The sequence below is a fragment of the Oncorhynchus clarkii genome, chromosome 21 (genome assembly GCF_045791955.1).
Source record: "Oncorhynchus clarkii lewisi isolate Uvic-CL-2024 chromosome 21, UVic_Ocla_1.0, whole genome shotgun sequence".
Classification (NCBI taxonomy): Eukaryota; Metazoa; Chordata; class Actinopteri; order Salmoniformes; family Salmonidae; genus Oncorhynchus; species Oncorhynchus clarkii.
This window is the reverse complement of record NC_092167.1, coordinates 32,146,963-32,168,796: the sequence shown is the minus strand read 5'-3', so window position 1 is coordinate 32,168,796 and position 21,834 is coordinate 32,146,963. Positions and strand designations below refer to the sequence as shown.

The 21,834-nt window shown below is 43.0% G+C and overlaps 1 protein-coding gene across 1 annotated transcript in view; it reads left to right on the top strand.

Annotated features, from left to right (window-relative positions):
- LOC139379190 (polymerase (DNA directed) nu) overlaps positions 1-21,834 on the top strand; it is a 78,782-nt gene that overhangs the window by 45,068 nt on the left and 11,880 nt on the right. The window contains exons 16-19 of the mRNA XM_071122010.1: positions 705-782; positions 5,226-5,337; positions 7,861-7,943; positions 15,311-15,442. Of these exons, the coding sequence (XP_070978111.1) occupies positions 705-782; positions 5,226-5,337; positions 7,861-7,943; positions 15,311-15,442 (405 nt within the window). The remainder of the gene's footprint in view (positions 1-704; positions 783-5,225; positions 5,338-7,860; positions 7,944-15,310; positions 15,443-21,834) is intronic.

The window sequence follows — 21,834 nt, the reverse complement described above, 5'->3', positions numbered from 1 at the left end:
TTTCTTATCTAGCTAGTTTACTGCTAACCATGACCTAGTTTCTTACCTAGCTAGTTTAATGCTAACCATATAGTGGATGATGGACTAACTGTTTATCTTTCCCTCTTGTCTCTTTTTTCTCTCTCACCTGTCTACTACATCTCTTTCTTTCTCTCTCTTTCTCTCGCTCTCTCGCTGTCTTCTCCATCGCTCCTATATATTTTCCCTACCTCACTATTTCTCACTATTTCCTTCTCATGTTTCCATATAGAAAAAAAACACTTACTTAATTATTTTTTTCTCTTTTAATTGAAGTCAGGAGATGTCCTCTAGTTAACTTCTCACACATGTTGTATTTATAGGGCTGCCAGTTAATCAAAGCACTGACTGGCTGGCTGACTGACTAGGAAACTCACCAGCACTACTCACTATAGAATGGAGAGATGACAAGGCGGTTATAACACATGTATAACCTGAACAGTGTAATTATATTATTCAGGCTCACCGTAGGATGGCAGCTGTGTTATATCTTTATAAAAGTGGAAGTTGGGTTTTATAGCTGGGTATTTCATTTGAAATTCACTTTATTTTCTTTAGTCCATTCAGTAACACTTGCCACTGTTTTCCGGGGAGTCCTGGGTAATAGGATTGTACTATATTAACATGGTTGGTACAGTAATGTGGTACGGTAGGTTCATGGTGGCTGTGTGTTTTGGTTCTCTCAGGAAAGGAAGCGGAGGTGGTGACGGTTCACCCACGGGCCATGTTCATCCCCCAGGATGGCTACACCTTCCTGGCTGCAGGTAGGCAAAGGTCACACTGGCCATATCATTCATTATTAGTGTACTTGTGTCAGCAAGTTATTCCACATGCTTATTGTTATTATTCTCTTTTTTTATACTGCTTGAAGCAAGCACTCTTTTTTTGAGGGGGAGGGGGGGGGTGTACCTTTTCTAGTTGTTGTTTTTTGTAAAACCCCTTTTAGAACCAAGACACACACAAAATATCAATTGAGTGAATGTTTCACTTTCAGGGGTTAATGTACTGTATCGTTTTCCCTTCATTTTATTTGGCCAGGCTCTAATAACCAGCCATCTGAGATGTAGGCCTAGATTATACTGTATGTACAGTTGAAGTCGGAAGTTTACATACATGTTAGCCAAATACATTTAAACTCAGTTTTTCACAATTCCTGACATTTAATCCTAGTAAAAATTCCCTGTCTTAGGTCAGTTAGGATCACCACTTTATTTTAAGAATGTGAAATGTCAGAATAAGAGTAGAGAGAATTATTTATTTCAGCTTTTATTTCTTTCATCACATTCCAAGTGGGTCAGAAGTTTACATTCACGCAATTAGTATTTGGTAGCATTGCCTTTAAATTGTTTAACTTGGGTAAAATGTTTTGGGTAGCCTTCCACAAGCTTCCCACAATAAGTTTGGTGAATTTTGGCCCATTCCTCCTGACAGAGCTGGTGTAACTGAGTCAGGTTTGTAGGCCTCCTTGCTCGCACACACTTTTTCAGTTCTGCCCACAAAATTTCTATGGGACTGAGGTCAAGGCTTTGTGATGGCCACTCCAATACCTTGCCTTTGTTGTCCTTAAGCCATTTTGCCACAACTTTGGAAGTATGCTTGGGGTCATTGTTCATTTGGAAGACCCATTTGCGCCCAAGCTTTAACTTCCTAAAGTCTGATGTCTTGAGATGTTGCTTCAATATATCCACATAATTGTCCTACCTCATGGTGCCATCTATTTTGTGAAGTGCACCAGTCCCTCCTGCAGCAAAGCACCCCCACAACATGATGCTGCCACCCCCGTGCTTCACGGTTGGGATGGTGTTCTTTGGATTGCAAGCCTCCCCCTTTTTCCTCCAAACATAACGATGGTCATTATGGCCAAACAGTTTTATTTTTGTTTCATCAGACCAGAGGACAGTTCTCCAAAAAGTATGATCGTTGTCCCCATGTGCAGTTGCAAACCGTAGTCTGGCTTTTTTATGGCGGTTTTGGAGCAGTGGTTTCTTCCTTGCTGAGCGGCCCTTCAGGTTATGTCGATATAGGACTCGTTTTACTGTGGATATAGATACTTTTGTACCTGTTTCCTCCAGCATCTTCACAAGGTCCTTTGCTGTTGTTCTGGGATTGATTTGCGCTTTTCGCACCAAATGTTCATCTCTAGGAGACAGAATGTGTCTCCTTCCTGACCGGTATGACGGTTGCGTTGTCCCATGGTGTTTATACTTACGTACTATTGTTTGTACAAATGAACGTGGTACCTTCAGGCGTTTGGAAATTGCTCCCAAGGATGAACCAGACTTATGGAGTCAGACTTTTTTTTCTGAGGTCTTGACTGATTTCTTTTGATTTTCCCATGATGTCAAGCAAAGAGGCACTGAGTTTGAAGGTAGGCCTTGAAACACATCCAGAGGTACACCTCCAGTTGACTCAAATTATGTCAATTACCCTATCAGAAGATTCTAAAACCATGACATAATTTTCTGGAATTTTCCAAGCTGTTTAAAGGCACAGTCAACTTAGTGTATGTAAACTTCTGACCCCCTGGAATTGTGATACAGTGAATTATAAGTGAAATAATCTGTCTGTAAACAATTGTTGGAAAAATGACTTGTGTCATACACAAACTAGATGTCATAACCGACTTGCCAAAACTATAGTTTGTTAACAAGACATTTGTGGAGTGGTTGAAAAACAAGTTTTAATGACTCCAAACTAAGTGTATGTAAACTTCCGACTTCAACTGTATGTATGTATGTGTGTGTGTGCGTGCGTGCGTGTGCTTAGGCCAAGATGATATGACCCTTAGGACTTATCGATTGTAGATGCTCTATCTTTGGCCATCTTATTTTCTTCCTGTTGGGATCAATAGGAAGATGCTAGTTGGTAGTGATTTTGTCACTAAACAAAATCTCGCTGGAGCAGACCTTGCCGAAACAACTATTACACACACACACATGGGCAAAGCACGTCCAGACACACACACACAACCCCCCATCCCACACGTAGTATTCTCTGGGCTACAAATGTGATCTGACGCATAAAACAATGATGGAGAGATCTTTAGAAACTCCCCTTTATAAGCCTATCATCATCAGAAACACACACACTCATGCATACACACACACACACACACACACACCCTTTATCAGCCTATTATCAAAGCACACTGCACTAAACTAGCTATATTTATTACCAGCCAACCAATATTAAACCAGACAGGCCCAGCTCATCTAGCACAGTCAGGCAGACACTATTTATCATTTTATAGCCGATTTAATTCGGCTGCAGGAGGGAAATGTGATTGTTTTGTCATTTTTATGAGAGGAGAGGGGATGATAGGGTTCCGGCGAGAGTGACACTGTTGAGATAGACCAATGACTGTATATGAATGGACAAAGCCATCGATCATGTGACATCATTCATTCCTATGTGAAGACTCAGTAGTGCATTTGAAACCAAGGAAGCCGGTTAAGATGGCATCTCATGGCGACAGCATGCACAGTTTGAGCTACTCCAGGAAGAGACGTTGCAGGCTAGCTCAGTGCTGCCATTTCTCATTGAGTATCTCAAGTTGAAGGCCGACCGGGGTGCTGCCATTGGCAACTCAATTAACCTTATAACTTATTCTATGTGCAATTTTTAAATAATCTGTTCAAGGACATACATCTGGTGTCCTAGAAGCCAATGTGCCGGTATGTGTGTGTCTACATTTGAAGATGGGAGTGACTCGGGTGTGTGTGTGTGTGTGTGTGTGTGTGTGTGTGTGTGTGTCCTCGTGTGTTTGTGTTTGTGTGTCCTCGTGTGTTTGTGTTTGTGTGTCATGTATGTTCTTGTTTTCTTGTGTGTACATGTGTTTGTGTGTCCTCGTGTGTGTGCATGTGTTATGAAGCTCATCATAAGACATCGGTAGCTAGCTAGATAGTAATTTGGCTAAAAACAATGTATTACCGCGCTTATCGTTGCTGCTCAGCGTTACCATGGCTTCAAACATCGCTGTCGGTGATGTCGAATCCAGCGTTTTTAGCTTCAGAGTTATTCGTTAGTGTTCTGTAGCTGTACCGTTTCGTAGTTAGATGTACTTTCTCTGTTAAAAAACGGAGCCAGTGGCTTGTGCGTGAGTATCAACAACATACGCTGTGACATCGTTGCGTGAGACCAGTCATTGAGTACGGCCATGTGTAACCCCACCCACCAGCCTACTTGGTTGGAGGTCAGTACCAGGTATCAAACGAGGCTGGATATATCCCGCTTGGTTCCAGGAATCAAGCGGGCCATGGGCAAGTGGGAATGAAATAGAGGAACCGTGATATTCACAGCAAGGCATGGCCCTGCAGTGGAAAAACATCATTAGAGGCTAATAGCTGAGTACGTTTGTTTTACTGTGGAGAGAGAATACAGGGCCGGCCATCGACATTCTCATCAAGTCCAGTTTGGAGCCCCAGCACTAAAATCAATGCTCAATCCACTAATTGAATTACACTGAATTACAGTGTGATGTGTGTGTCAGCATTCCCCCTCTATCTCTTTCTCTCCAGTAGGTGTATGTCAGTAATAATAATTATCTTGAACATTCCAGCCTGACAACAGTATGATAAGGGATAGCAAGGTGTGGCTCACACATACACACACAACAGAGACCGTGGTCTGTCTATCCGGAGAGGAACATGCGCAAGTGTGTCATCATCATGTGATAGGCTGCGTTTGGGAGGGAGGGGTCTTGGAGATGGGAGGTGGGGGGGTGTCACAGATTATAAGGGGTTAGGGGGTTCGGGGTGTTAATGGGATTTGGGTAAGGTAACTCGGGCCCCCAGGCGTCTCACAGGAGGGGCTGGCTGGCTGGCTGGCTTGCTGCCTGCCTCATCAGCCATTCTCTCTCATCTGACAACAGGATCAGGGTGGGAGGAACACTCATCTGTTCCCCTCCTCTCTTTTTTCCTCTCTCTCGCTCTCCCTCTCTTTGTGTGTCTGCCTCCTCCCCATTATTTTCTCTCTCTCCACCTCTCCCATCCCTCTCTCTCTCGCTCTCAACACACGTGTTGTTTACAACCTCACCCTCTATTCTCTTATCTCTCTTTGCCATTCTGTTAAATGACATTACCGCTGACTACCTGGTTCATTATCAGCTGATTACATTGTCAGTTAATATACAAATGTTGAGCGATGATGGTAGTGAAAATGAACAGTAGTGTGGAGGAGAATGATGGTGGTGTGTGTGTGTGTGTCAGATTTCTGCCAGGTGGAACTGCGTCTGCTGGCTCACCTCTCGTCAGATCCTGAGCTGCAGAGGATCTTCAACAACCCACAGGCCGACGTCTTCACCATGCTGGCCTCACAGTGGTGGGTCTCACACACACACACACACACACACAAACAGTCTCGCAGTGGGGGGTACCACAGACAAACACAGTCTCTCAAACTCTGACACACACACACACACACAGTCTCGCAGTTTGTAGTATCTCACATACACACTAATATGATATCCACGCATCTCACACAGTTTTGCCTCTCGTTTCATAGTTCTATGACCTCTGATTTCCTCCCTGCTACACTAGCTAGTTTCCTCCTCTCTGTCTGTCTTTTAGTTGTACTCAATAGGACTGCTTTGGGCATGCTCAGTTCACACATCACTCAGCCGTTTGGGATGAGCCTATCAACCCAGACACACACACACACACACACACACACACACTCATCCACAGAGCCCCATACCGTATTCCCACGTTCACACTCTCTCACACACACACACAGCCCATCAGTCTGCCCAAACCGCAGCATCACTTCAAACGCTCGCAGCCTTGTTGCCATGACTACAGCAGCAACCGGCGTATGAGGCTCCTTCCTCTCTGTCAGGGCACCCCCAGGCCGATCGCCGCAGTGATTACACTTTTTGAAATGTGTGTGTGCATGTTAAAAAGGGACCCTGTGGTGAGAAAAACAAGGGAGACCATTAGAACTGTTAGAACCCTCTGTCAGAACACTGTTAACCCACTGATAGAACTTTTGGTACACTGATAGAACTGTTGGTACACTGATAGAACTGTTGGTACAATGATAGAACTGTTGGTACACTGATAGAACTGTTAGTATACTGTTAGAACACTGCTAGAACGCTGCTAGAACTGTTAGAACTGTTAGTATTCTGTTAGAACACTGCTAGAACGCTGTTAGAACGCTGTTAGAACTGTTAGAACGCTGTTAGAACACTGCTAGAGCGCTGTTAGAACTGTTAGTATACTGTTAGAACACTGCTAGAACGCTGTTAGAACTGTTAGTATACTGTTAGAACTGTTAGATCTGTTGGAACGCTGTTAGAACTGTTAGTATACTGTTAGAACTGTTAGAACGCTGTTAGAACTGTTGGAACGCTGTTAGATCTGTTGGAACGCTGTTAGAACTGTTGGAACGCTGTTAGAACTGTTGGAACGCTGTTAGAACTGTTGGAACGCTGTTAGATCTGTTGGAACGCTGTTAGAACTGTTGGAACGCTGTTAGATCTGTTGGAACGCTGTTAGATCTGTTGGAACGCTGTTAGAACTGTTGGAACGCTGTTAGAACTGTTGGTACACTGATAGAACTGTTGGTACACTGATAGAACTGTTGGTACACTGATAGAACTGTTAGTATACTGTTAGAACACTGCTAGAACGCTGTTAGAACTTGCCTAGTTAAATAAAAATGTACAAAATATATATTTATATATGTTTTAATCGGCCAAATCAGTGTCCAAATCGGCCCTAATTAATCGGCCATTCCGATTAATCGGTCGACCTCTAGTTAGAACACTGTTAGAACGTTGTTAGAACGCTGTTAGAACATTATTAGAACGCTGTTAGAATGCTGTTAGAACGCTGCTAGAATGCTGTTAGAACGCTTTTAGAATGCTGATAGTATACTGTTAGAACACGGTTAGTACTGTTAGAACGCTGCTAGAACGCTGTTAGTACACTGTTAGTACACTGTTTGAACGCTGTTTGAACACTGTTTGAACACTGTTTGAACTGTTAATAACACTGTTAGAACGCTGTTAGTACACTGTTTGAACACTGTTTGAACACTGTTTGAACGCTGTTTGAACTGTTAATAACACTGTTAGAACGCTGCTAGAATGCTGTTAGTATACTGTTAGAACACTGTTTGAACTGTTAGAACGCTGTTAAAAGTGTTAATAACACTGTTAGAACACTGTTAGAACGATGATTGAACACTGTTTGAACACTATTAGAACTGTTAGAACGCTGTTAAAAGTGTTAATAACACTGTTTGAACACTGTTAGAACACTGTTAGAACACTATTAGAACTGATAGAATGCTGTCTAGAATAGATAAATACTCTGTCCACCAGGTGGTGCTGAGCACTTTTAATTTGTCTTTAGCCCCAACCATCTGACTCCACCATTTGACAGCTCTGTGTGTGCGCGTGCGTGCGTGAAAGAGAGTGAGCGAGCCGCAGGTACTACAGATAAAACGGTTTGAAAGTCTGACCCTGGGGCTACAGGCAATGAAACTAGGAGAGAGAAATAACAGGTAGAGATGGAGAGAACAGATAGAGAGAGAGAGAAAACAAAGAGGGTGAGAGGACATAAAGAGAAAGATAAACCAGAGAGAGAGAGGGAATAACACAGAGAGAGAGAGTGTATGTATGGGCCCATGTGTGTGTGCATGTCTCTGTGCATCTGTGTGTGAGTATGTTCTGTGATGTGATGTTGCAGTCCCTTGTCAGGCCCTTTGGGACTCTCACTTTGCAGACAGAGGAGTTGCACTCCAGTAGGACTTCCTTACATAACGTCTCTCTCTCTTTCTCCCCACCCCCCCTCTCTTCCCCTACTCTCTCTCTTCCTTCTCTCTCTGTCTCTCTAGGAAGGGTGTGAGTGAAGGAGAAGTGAGTTCAGAGGATAGAGAGCATGCCAAGCGTATCGTCTACTCTGTGGTGTATGGAGCAGGTGAGAAGAACTACCCACATGACTCAGTTAGTTAGCCACATCACTTCAGTCGCCCTTAACCAGGGAAGGAGAGAGTGGGAGAGGAAGAAAGAGAGAGAGTGGGAGAGGAAGAAAGAGAGAGAGAGAGAGAGTGGGAGAGGAAGAAAGAGAGAGAGAGTGGGAGAGGAAGAGAGCGAGTGGGAGAGGAAGAAACAGAGAGAGAGAGAGAGAGTAGTGGCGTGGGTAGTAGGGTGATGGTAATGATAGCAGTTTAATGATGGTGTTGGTTGTAGTAGTAATGATGATGGTAGTTGTAGTACTGATGTAATGGTGAAGATGACAGTTATTTAGTTATAAGTTAGTTATAGTTTCATTTTCCATGTTTAGCTTTTTATATTTATTACATTTCTACTATATTGTTGTTATTTTTGTATTCAGTTTTGTATTATTATTTACTACCATTTTATGTCATTCTTTATGGTTTATAATTTTATTACAATGTATATTGCAAACATTGTTGCTTTGGCAGTTTTGACACAATGTTTTTCATGCCAATAAAGCAGCTTGAATTTGAATTTGAGAGCGAGAGGAGGAAAGAGAGAGAATGGGAGAGGAAGAAACAGAGAGGGAGCAGGAATGTAGAAAGGGCCCGTGTGGCCTAAGTATGCCTTCTTCATTTGTGGCCCGTTTAATACTCACACACTCGCACACGCAACACATTTCCCTGCTGTAGCCAATGGAAACTATTTCAAAACACTGGCCCCGTGACCATAGATTTCTAACGTGGAGGGAATGTGCATCGTGAAAGTGTAATGTGTCTGTGTGTGTAAGACTATTCTGTATCTGGGTCACTTTGCATTGTCTGTTATGTATTTCTAGCCTGTTGATTAACAGCCTGTTATATGAGTGTTGTTGTTTGTGTGAGACTGAGTCACACACTCTGCTGCTGTATCTGGACCTCACTGTTGGCTCACACTCATCAAGAGACACACACACACACAGCCTTGTACAACTAACCTTGTGGGGACACACAATTCAGTCCCATTCAAAAATCAAATTGTCCCCAACCTTTACCTGTAAACCTTAACTTAACCTTAACCCTAGCCCCTAACCCCAACCCTAAACCTAATTCTAACCCTAACACTAATTTTAACCTTAACCCTAAACCCCTGAGAAATCGCATTTGACCTTGTGTGGACTAATAAAATGTCCCCTGTTGGTAAAATGTTTGTAAATTTACTATTCTTGTGAGTATAGTTAAACATGTCCACACACGCACACACACACACACACACACACACACACACACACACACACACACACACACACACACACACACACACGTGCGTAGCAGTAAGGGAGCCTTCAGGCTGTGCTGTCAGGCAGGCAGTAGTAGAGGATTAGGAGACGTTGAGAGGTTGTGATGGCTGGCAGTGGTCTGTCAATGGTAGTGTGTGTGTGTGTGACTGGCTGGCTGGCGTGAGTCGACAAGCCTCTCCCGTCCGCAGTTCAGAGATCAGACGAGTGCAGTATCATTGCCCGGAAACCACCACTCAGACTCACGCACACAGTTACAGCTCTGACATGTATGGGTGTTTGTCTTTTCACAGATGAGTGCGTTCAGTGACAAAGGGACTTGATGATGGAGTATTCTTTGGTCTTTCAATGACATGTTTCATTATGACTGTGTGTGTGTGCGTGCGTGCGTGCGTGCGCATGGTAGAGAGGGAAGGAAGCCTCACGGCTGATTTGAATGTTTTTAATAGCATAAGACGTGATACATTGTGTATCTGTTGTCAATGAGGATAAGAGAAGCTGAGAAAGGAGGAGAAAGACACAGGGAGGAAAGGAGAGGGGGTTAGTGGAGTGAGGGAGAGCGTTCGTTTTCAGCGTAGACAGCCTAGGCCTTCCTAGTGGCTCGTCTCCTTGGTTACGGAATACTAAAAGGAAGCTTTCTCCCGGAGACAATAATCAGGCAGAGGGAGAAGAGGAGGGGGGAGGGGAGGTATTGGCCATGGAGACAGACGCACACACAAATGGGTCAGAAGAGAAAGAGGCCAAGTGTTGACTGTTGCACTCTGGGAGAGGGACAGGGGGAACGAGAGAGGAAGAAAGAGACGGAATTGAAAAAGAGATGTGGGAGAGAGAAAGAAAGAAAGAGGAGAGAGAGAGATTGATGTGGAGGAGAGAGATAGAGAGATGTGGAGGAGAGAGATAGAGAGATGTGGAGGAGAGAGATAGAGAGATGTGGAGGAGAGAGATAGAGATATGTGGAGGAGAGAGAGATTGATGTGGAGGAGAGAGAGAGATTGATGTGGAGGAGACAGATAGAGAGATGTGGAGGAGAGAGAGAGATTTATGTGGAGGATAGAGATAGATTGATGTGGAGGAGAGAGCGAGATTGATGTGGAGGAGAGAGAGAGATTGATGTGGAGGAGAGAGAGAGATTGATGTGGAGGAGAAGGAGAGAGAGAGATGTGGAGGAGAGAGATGTGGAGGAGAAGGATGTGGAGGAGAAGGAGAGAAAGAGATGTGCGTGAGCAGTAACGAGGCTGGAGGGTCACACAGGACTGACCTCATTCAGCTGGTATGCGGTGCCTCACACACACACACTCCATTGTAGACTTCCTCACACACACACACACTACTGCCTTCTTGCACTCCTTACCTGCCCTGTGGCAACCGGTTGCCTTCGCTCACTCCCTACAATAGACCTTCTCCTCACTCACACACACATCTCCAGTGGTAAACTGTTATCAGGTGAAGGGTCAAAAATGATTAGCTCATCACACCCCTTTAGTATGTCATTTCTAGCCTGATCATATGGTGTGTCTAAATCAGTGTTGCTCATTTTAAATTCATTGGATTTCATTTCTACCAACTGAGGTACTCAAAGCGCTTCACATAGTAGGGGCAAACTCACCTCAACCCCCACCAATGTGTGGATGAGACGGCCACACTTCAGCTATCAGGTGTAGAGGTGAGAAGTGATATATGCCAATTAGGAATGAGGGGGATGATTAGGTGGCCATGATGCAATGGGGCCAGGTTGGGAATTTAGCCACGATATCGGGGTTAACACCCCTACTCTTACGATAAGTCAGGATACCTGTTTTAACGTCCCATCCGAAAGACGGCACCCTAAGGGCAATTTCCCCTTCACTGCCCTAGGGCAGAGGGAGTTCCACCTACTGGCCCTCCAACACTGCTTCCAGCAGCATCTGTCCTTCCATCCAGGCAGCAACCCTGCTTAGGTTCAGAAGCAAGCAAGCAATGGGATGCAGGGTGGTATGCTGCTGAAGGGAAATAACATTAGATTTGAGCATTTGTGGCCTCAATTTACCTCAAATGTATCATTGGTGTTCCCACTCCTACTGGTGGCACAATGTTATCATAGTGGTAAGTCATTGAGCTACCATATTACATATATGTAGGATCTTAATTTGAGCCAGTTTGCTACAGCAGGAAAGTAATCCTGAAGCAACAGGAAATGTGAATTATCAAGTCAGAAATGTCAGAGTGGAAATTACAAAATTCAGAAGCCTTTTGAAATGGAGACATTTTCTTTTTTACAGCCAAATCTCTATTTTTGATGTAACTGGCATCTTATAGGATGGTCCAGACACCTTTTTTGTGATTTCATTTGTTTTTGAGAAAATCAGCACTGTGTCAATTACCTCTATCTCGTACTCGCCTGTACACGCTCACACACTCTTTAGTGTGCACACACACACACACACACACACACACACACACACACATCCAAACTGCACTGATACATACTGACACTCACACAGAAGTATATGATTTTCACAAACAGACCAACTCCATCTCTCTGTGTGACATAGAGCCGCCCTCCCCCCAAAACACACTCACACTATCCCTGCATGTTCACACTCTCTCCCTGTGTTTCCCTGGGTGTGTGTGTGTGTAGAGGGCACGGGGGGCACGTCCACCCAGGCAGGGGCCCCAGACTGGCACAGATTTGGGGCTTAGCGCTTGTCTCCGCTGGGCCAACTGCCCCCTCCTGCTGCACCATCCCTGGCGCTCCCTCTGTCTGGCAGAACATTATTCATCACCAGCCGCGCGTTAACCCACAGAACACAGACACACACACACAGTGCCACGGAACACATACACGCTGCGAATAAGCACACTGTGAACACACAAACACAGTGCTGCAGAACACGGACACACACGCAGTCTGTGAACACAAATATACACAAACATTCTGACCCTATGAACACACATACACGCACAGGCTCACATACTGAGCACACAGAGCCACGACTCTCTCGACTCGAATCTCCTTTGGGCCAGAGCTAGGGTGGAATGGCCGATAGTGATCTCTGCACTCACATCGTAGATAGGGCAAGCAGTCAGTGGCATTACTTTGAGATGATTTCCTGATATAACTTTTTCTATATATTTACAGTACCAGTCAAGAGTTTGGACACACCTACTCATTCAAATCAAATCAAAGTTTATTTGTCACGTGCACCGAATACAACCTTACAGTGAAATGCTTACTTACAGGCTCTAACCAATAGTGCAAAAAAAGGTATTAGGTGACCAATAGGTAAGTAAAGAAATAAAACAATGGTAAAAAGACAGGCTATATACAGTAGCAAGGCTATAAAAGTAGCGAGGCTACATACAGACACCGGTTAGTCAGGCTGATTGAGGTAGTATGTACATGTAGATATGGTTAAAGTGACTATGCATATATGATGAACAGAGAGTAGCAGTAGCGTAAAAGAGGGGTTGGCGGGTTGTGGGCCAATGTGCGGGTGTCACGATGTTCGTAATAATGGTCGGACCAAGGCGCAGCGTATGTTGAGTTCCACATATTTTAATGAAAGTGGAACTAAGCAACGACAAAAACAAATAAACAATAAACTAACAACGAACCGTGACTACAGATATGCTATGTGCACTAACTCAAAAAACATACGTTCAAACAATATCCCATAACCCACAGGTGGAAAAATGCAACTTAAATATGATCCCCAATTAGAGACGACGATTACCAGCTGCCTCTAATTGGGAATCATACACAAACCCCAACATAGAAAATTAAACCTAGAACCCCACATAGAAATAATAAACTAGACTAAACCCCTAGTCACGCCCTGACCCACTCTACCATAGAAAATAATAGCTTTCTATGGTCAGGACGTGGCAGCGGGAGCACTGTTTGGTCGGCCCAATTGAGGTAGTATGTACATGAATGTATAGTTAAAGTGACTATGCATATATGATAAAAGGGGGTAGCAGCAGCGTAAAAAGAGCGGTTGGGGTGGGCACACAATGCAAATAGTCCGGGTAGCCATTTGATTACCTGTTCAGGAGTCTTATGGCTTGGGGGTAAAAACTGTTGAGAAGCCTTTTTGTCCTAGACTTGGCACTCCGGTACCGCTTGCCATGCGGTAGTAGAGAGAACAGTCTATGAGGGGTGGCTGGGGTCCATAGTTTTTCTTAATTTGTACTATTTTCTACATTGTCCAATAATAGTGAAGACATCAAAACTATGAAATAACACATATGGAATCATGTAGTAAGCAAAAAAGTGTTAAACAAATCAAAATCTATTTTAGATTCTTCAAAGTAGCCACCCCTTGCCTTGCTGACAGCTTTGCACACTCTTGACATTCTCTCAACCAGCTTCGTGAGGTAGTCACCTGGAATGCATTTCAATTAACAGGTGTGCCTTGTTAAAAGTTCATTTGTGGAATTTCTTTCCTTCTTAAAGCGTTTGAGCCAGTCAGTTGTGTTTTGACATAGTAGGGGTGGTATACAGAAAATAGCCCTATTTGGTAAAATACCAAGTTCATATTATGGCAAGAACAGCTTAAATAAGCAAAGAGAAACGATCATTACTTTAAGACATGAAGGTCATTTTCTTCAACCATCAAGCGCTTTGATGAAACTGGCTCTCGTGATGACCGCCACAGGAAAGGAAGACCCAGAGTTACTTCTGCTGCAGAGGATAAGTTCATTAGAGTTACTAGCCTCAGAAATTGCAGCCCAAATAAATGCTTCACGGAGTTCAAGTAACAGACACATCTCAACATCAACTGTTCAGAGGAGACATCGTGAATAAGGCCTTCATGGTCGGCTGCAAAGAAACCACTACTAAAGGACACCAATAAGAATAAGAGACTTGCTTGGACCAAGAAACACGAGCAATGGACATTAGACCGTTGGAAATCTGTCCTTTGAGTCCAAATTTGAAATTTTTGGTACCAACCATCGTGTCTTTGTGAGACGCAGGGTAGGTGAACGGATGATCTCCGCATGTGTTGTTCCCACCGTGAAGCATGGAGGAGGAGTTGTGATGGTGTGGGACGTGCTTTGCTGGTGACACTGTCAAAGATTTATTTAGAATTCAAGGCACACTTAACCAGCATGGCTACCACAGCATTCTGCAGCGATAAGCCATCCCATCTGGTTTGAGCTTAGTGGGACTATCATTTGTTTTTCAAGAGGACAATGACCCAACATACCTCCAGGCTGTGTAAGGGCTATTTTTGACCAAACACACTTCCAGGCTGTGTAAGGGCTATTTTTGACCAAGAAGGAGAGTGATGGAGCACTGCAGCAGATGACCTGGCCTCCACAATCACCTAACCACAACCCAATTGAGATGGTTTGGGATGATTTGGACCACAGAGTGAAGGAAAAGCAGCCAACAAGTGCTCAGCATATGTAGGAACTCCTTCAAGACTGTTGGAAAAGTATTCCAGGTGAAGCTGGTTGAGAAAAGGCCAGGAGTGTGCAAAGCTGTCATCAAGGCAAAGGGTGGCAACTTTGAAGAATCTAAAAATCTAAATTATATTTGGATTTGTTTCACACTTCTTTGGTTACTACATGATTCCATATGTGTTATTTCATAGTTTTGATGTCTTAACTATTTTTCTACAATGTAGAAAATAGTAAAAATAAGAAACCCTTGAATGACTAGGTGTGTCCAAACTTTTGACTGGTACGGTACATATTGTGGTACAAATGTTGTATCACTTTGTATCACTATGCTATGGTATATGGCAGGGGTATTCAAATGTGGACCTTGGAGGTCCAGAGTACTGTTTGTTTTCTGTTCTACCTGATAATGAATTGCACTCACCTTGTGTCCCAGGTCGAAATCAGTCCTTGATTACACATACACATAATTTTTTGTTTGTTGTATTGTTTGTATATCACATTTGGGTGAGTGTCCTTGTCTGTCAGTGTACCAGTGTTTTGTTACTTGTCATGTTTTTTGTGGACCCAGGAAGAATAGCTGCTGCCTCTGCAAAAGCTAATGGGGCTCCAAATAAATAGAGGGGAATGGATAAAACTGGCATTGAATGTGGGCAATATATGTTATGGTTGTCTGTCTCCCCCAGGTAGGGAGCGTCTGTCGGGCATCCTGGGTGTTAGTGCTGAACAGGCCAGCCACTTCCAGGACAGCTTCCTCCACACCTACAGAGAGGTCCAGACCTTCATACACACCACCATCCAGCAGTGCCACAAACGAGGTATGCGTGTTTGTGGGAGGGAGGGATCCACTTAGTGTGCATTGGTGGGTGAGGAAAAATATGTGCTTGTATTGGCAGGACTGAGACAAACTGCCTGTGGACGGGGAGGAAAGAGGTTGGTGGTGTAATGGTTCAACTAGGACACTCGATATATCCTGGCCGATATGTCTACACAGTACACCTGAGACTGTAGCACTGCGGCCTAGAGTCAACACACACACACACACTCCCTGGTCTCTGCACTCTCAATCACACTGAAAACATTTAGTTCAGGCAATAAGGCCAATTGACGTCTTTGAACGCTGAAAACACCTTTTACAGCTTAAAACTCTGATATGGAGGACGTTGGTTGGTGTGACTAAGATTTCTCAAGAATGATTCAGGAATATTTGTGTTCATTGAGATTGACCTGCCCCCTAAACACACGTTCTGTGTTATCCTGATATGTTATATATTGATACTTTTTACAGTTGGAACATTTTGAGAAAATATTCTGATAAAAATTCTTATCGTAGTCAGTTAAAATATGCAGTTCAAGTTTAAACTTCTAGAAAGAGTATAGCAGAGAAGGTCTCTGTCACAGTGGCATAACAGCCATCGACCCCGACACGCACCGGCACGCACTCTGTCACCCGTGGCAACCAATCACCGTTACTACACCCTCTTCATCTCTAAATGAGCCGAGCGCAACGGAATGCTCGTGAGACGCCACACAGATAGCCACAAAAATGCTGTAACTGAACATGCTCACTGGGGACCTGTGTAATGTCGCCCGGAACGGACCGTTTTAATTTCAGTCATCGCTGTGGCGCCACTCCTGGGATTTATCAGCCTCACCTGTCAGGGCTGGAGCTCTCTCTCTCTCACAAACACACTATCTCTCTCCCTAACCTCTTTCTCTGTCGCTGTCTCTCTCTCTGTCACAAACACACTATCTCTCTCCCTAACCTCTTTCTCTCTCGCTGTCTCTCTCTCTTTTTCCCTCCTCTCACTCTCTCTTTATCTCACTTCGTTTTCCCTAACTCTCTCTTTCTCCCTCTATCTCTCTCACAGCCTAACAGAGATTTCAGTTGATCAATAAACATCTCAGCTTGCAATCTGCTCTAGCTAGGCCCAAGAGACACGTGTATGTGTGTGTGTGTGTGTGTGTGTGTGAATATGTCTGAATATAGTGCTATCTAGCAGTGCATGCCTCTCATCAAAGCAGAATTGTTGATTTATACTCTGATGTTGAAATTAGCTCTGGCCCCATTTCGCACTGGCATCCTCCTTATTTTCCATATACTTCCTTAGCCATCACACACTATCAGGGAGGTCCCCAAAGGACAAGTGTCATACCTATACTTCTAAAGACATGATGAGGGGAAGAGGAGGAGGTGGCGGGGAGCTTTATATATCCAGTACCAACAGGGGAAATTAAAAGAGAGAGAGAGAGAGAGAAAATAGGACAAGTCATCAAGAGGACACAGGGAAAAGGGGATTTACAGATGCATCTTCAGTTCACAAACACTGATGTGTAATAGATAGTAAACCTACACACACACATCAAGAGACTGTCCATCTTCACAGACTTCACTGCCTCCGCGGCCAAGAAACGAGCAGCGTTTGACAACGCAAAGCGGCTTCTGAACACCTGTCCGGGAGTAAAGTTTGGCCTCTTCTTCCCAGCCGAGCTGAGGATCACGCTACCGAGCGGAGCTCTTCACGAGTTCAACGACCCGACCGCCGCAAACTTTATCAAGAACTTGAAGGAAACTGCTCCCCCGGCCTGACCGGAGCAACGAGATGGACACTTAGCCTATCTGCAGTGCAGCGTTTGATATGTAAGGCCCAACACATGGAGCCTACTACAGTGCCTTTTAGTGTTCTATTTGCCTGATATGTACATTCTCCTTGTCGTCAGCTGAAATAGTAAGTCTTAATTAAAATAAAAAATCTTAGATCTTTCTTCACTGTTTTCTGTGTGGGCTTGTGAAACAGGTCCATTTTTATTTTGATGAGTGACACTAGATCGGCCATAAGCTGTCATGCTGCCTATGTTATTTGATTTAACACCCTGTAGTTACTTTACTTGTCACTATTGGTAAACTGTGCTTTCTATAGTTTTTGTTGTTGTATATACAAAGTATGTGGACACCCCTTCAAATTAGTGGATTCGGCTATTTCAGCCACACCCGTTGCTGACCAGTGGTGGAAAAGGTACTCAATTGTCATACTTGAGTAAAAGTAAAGATACCTTAATAGAAAATGACTCAAGTAAAAGTGAAAGTCACCCAGTATCCACTACTTGAGTAAAAATCTAAAAGTATTTGGTTTAAAATATCTGATAGTAAGAAAAGTATCAGAAGTAAATGGAATTGCTAAAATGTACTTAAGTATCAAAAGTAAAAGTAGACACCATTTTAAAAATGTGTTATATTAAGCAAACCAGACGTCACAATAAAACATTTGTAAAACAAATAAAATAATGATACATTTTTTTTAAAATTAAAAAAAATTGACAGATAGCCAGTGGCACACTCCAACTCTCAGACATAATTTACAAATGAAGAATTTGTGTTTAGTGAGTCCACCAAATCAGAGGCAGTAGGGATGATCAGGTATATTCTCTTGTTAAGTGTGTGAATTTGACATTTTTCCTGTCAAAATGTAACGAGTACTTTTGGGTGTCAGGGAAAATGTATAGAATAAAAAGTATATTATTTTCTTTAGGAATGTAATGAAGTAAGAGTAAAAGTTGGCATAAAGATAAATAGTAAAGTACAGATACCCCAGAAAACTACTTAAGTAGTACTTTAAAGTATTTTTACTTAAGTACGTTACACCACTGCCGGTGTATAAAATCGAGCACACAGCCATGCAATCTCCATAGACAAACATTGGCAGTAGAATGGCCTAACTAAAGAGCTCAGTGACTTTCAGCGTGGCACCGTCATAGGATGCCACCTTTCCAACAAGTCAGTTCGTCAAATGTTTGCCCTGCTAGAGCTGCCCCTGTCAACTGTAAGGGCTGTTATTGTGAAGTGAAAATGTCTAGGAGAAGCAACGGCTCAGCCGCGAAGTGGTAGGCCACACAAGCTCACACAACGGGACCACTGATTGCTGAAGCACGTAGCACGTAAAAATGATTCAAAACTGCCTCTGGAAGCAATGTCAGCCTAATAACTCTTTGTCGGGAGCTTCATACAATGGGTTTCAATGGCTCGCCGCCATTGGACTCTGAAGCAGTGTAAACGCGATCTCTAGAGTGATGAATCACGCTTCACCAACTGGCAGTCCAACGGACAAATCTGGGTTTGGCGGTTGCCAGGAGAACACTACCTGCCCGAATGCATAGTGCCAACTGTAACGTTTGGTGGAGGAGGAATAATGATCTGGGCTAGGCTTCCCTTCCGGTGAAGGGAAATCTTAATGCTAAGGCATACAATGACATTCTAGACGATTCTGTGCTTCCAACTTTGTAGCAACAGTTTGGGGATTGCCCTTTCTTGTTTCAGCATGACAATGCCCCCGTGCACAAAGGGAGGCCCATACAGAAATGGTATGACGAGATCGGTGTGGAAGAACTTAACTGGCCTGCATAGAGCCCTGACCTCAACCCCATCGAACACCTTTGGGATGAATTGGAACGCAGACTACGAGTCAGGCAAAATCGCCAGTGCCCGACCTCACTCATGCCCTTGTGGCTAAATGGAAGCAAGTCCCCGCAGCAATGTTCCAAGCTTTCCCAGAAGAGTTTAGGCTGTTATAGCAGCAAAGGGGGGGACCAACTCCATATGAATGCCCACGATTTTGGAATGAGGTGTTCAACGAGCAGGTGTCCACATACTTTTGGTCATGTATTGAAATTGTCACCACGCTCCACTTGGTAAGAGTTTAGCCTAGCTTCTGTAACCACTATGTTTCCTAGAGCGTATTTAGGAGCTTGTGTACTAGCATGGGATGCGCGGGTCTTGTTTGGGAAGACACTTCAGCGGGTGGGAGGTACTTCAACTGTTTTCTTGTATGTCAAGTTTGGTCTTCTGCTAATATTTAAATTAATTTAAATTAAAGGATGATGACTCAACAACCTAATTTAATAGGGTAGTCGGCTGGGAGGATACTTACATGTTCTAGTTGGAACTGTACCAACCAGTCATATGTAGTGGAGTAGAATTGTAAAGATTTGAACCAACCAGTCAAACGTGGTAGAGTACTTCAGCATCTTCAACATCTGGAAACACAGATTGCTTTCTTACAAGAGACCCATCTGAGAGTTTCTGATCACTTTAGAATGCAGAAAGGTTGGGTAGGCCATCTTTATCAAAGTAAAGGGAGAGGAGCTGCAATTTTCATACACAAATTGGTGCCTTTTGTCAAATCATGTCACATACTACTTTTGAAAGAAAACAGAGGGAAAGGAGACTGAACTGACAATTCAAATTTTGTACGCTACCTCACCATCCTCAAATGTATATAGGGATCGACTCTCTTTACACGCTGAATTCGATACCTTGTCAACAGGCCTCGTGACATACTCACTGTGAGTATGGCAACAAGGGAAGTAAATTGCTTTCTCATCAACTTTGCCAGTCTTCCTCTACTCACAAAATGTCTCAAATTCAAACGCCCACAGGTGCAACAATCGATCCCCAGCTAATAAATAATCAATATAAGGACTTCTATGCATCTTTATACACTTCTGAACATTTTGATAAATGTTGTAATACTCTAGCTGCCCCTACTATTGATTCAGTTGGGCTGCCAACTTCCATGTAATTCAGTACTGGATGCATACAGATGCCCCACATGTCATTCCAGCATGGTTGAAGATAGAGTATTCCCCCTGTATGCCATTCTGATTGGCTGCTTTGGCAAACTCGCCTATTAACTCTGCTATTTCAGGTTATACCAGAACCATTTGAGTAAGAAAACACTCTCAAGATCTGGAACCAGTGTAGACGTCACATTGGATTGCAAACCTATTCATTAAGGGCCCCTCTAATCAGAAATCACATTTTCTCCGTCCATCGATAGTAGATGGAGCCTTCGCCGTTGGGTTTAACCTTGGCATCAAATCCTTCAATGATTTGTATGTCGACGGCACATTTGCATCGTTGCAACAACTCTCAGCTAAATTCCACCTTCCCAATAGTCATTTCAATAGATAGAAAGGTGCAGCTTTATCCGTGACATGACTAGTACAGGTGCATTTTGCTCCTCCTACTGTCATAACATAACATTATTCTTTGATAATGGCAAAATATAAATCAGACTTTGTAGCCTTTTTGAGTTTGTTGTGGCAAGAAGGTTGATTTTTACTTCAGTGGAAATCGCCCTCTCCTCATTTTGTGTAGATTAAAGATGTCTTACACTTTAGTAGATTGAAAAAGATAGCATTTGTCCTATGGGGTTCTTCTGGCAAATTCTTCAGAATGTGGCAGCTTTTCTTTACCTACGTAGAAACACTACAATTTCTCTCCACAGGAAACTGCCTGTTCTTATCTGTCTTTGTGAGTGTTTAATATTAGCCTGACTTTTAATCATTATGAAAACCAGCTGTGTTTTTCTTTTCCTTTGTTGTTGTTTTTAATGTACGTTTTGTTATGAAAGTATTATTTTAAGTATTTAATATTTTTTTTATAGGCATATACATTCCTACCTCCTTTAAACATGTTTCCATGTTATATTTCAATGTATAAAATCACATATGCGTTATATTTCAATGTATAAAATCACATATGCAGTATATTTCAATGTATAAAATCACATATGTAGTATATTTCAATGTATAAAATCACATATGTAGTATATTTCAATGTACAAAATCACATATGCAGTATATTTCAATCATTGTTTACACTGAAACAGAAAGAAATCTCAATAAAAAATACTTAAAAAAAAAGATTTTTTAAAAAGAAAGACACTAATTAGATAAATAAATGTACTGATTTCAAACACTGGTCGTCAAGCTAATGTATACCAATATATAAACATACACAATCCTGTTTGTTCTTATAAGACATTCTTTGAAAATCATGCAAAGTTATATTAATGAATATGACATGTCCTGACATGCTACACACAAAGCATTAAGAACACCTTTCTAATATTGAGTTGCACCCCTCACCTCCACAGGGAAGCTGGCACATGTTGACTCCAATGCTTCCCACAGTTGTGTCAAGTTGGCTGACTGTCTTTTTGGGCGGTGGACCATTCTTGATACACAAGGGAAACTGTTGAGGGTGAAAAACCCAGCAGCGCTGCAGTTCTTGACACAAACCTGTGCGCCTGGAACCTGCTACCCGTTCAAAAGCACTTAAGTCTTTTGTCTTGCCCATTCAACCTCTGAATGCCACACATACACAACCCATGTCTCGTCCCATATTTTTAACCTGTCTACTCCCCTTCAT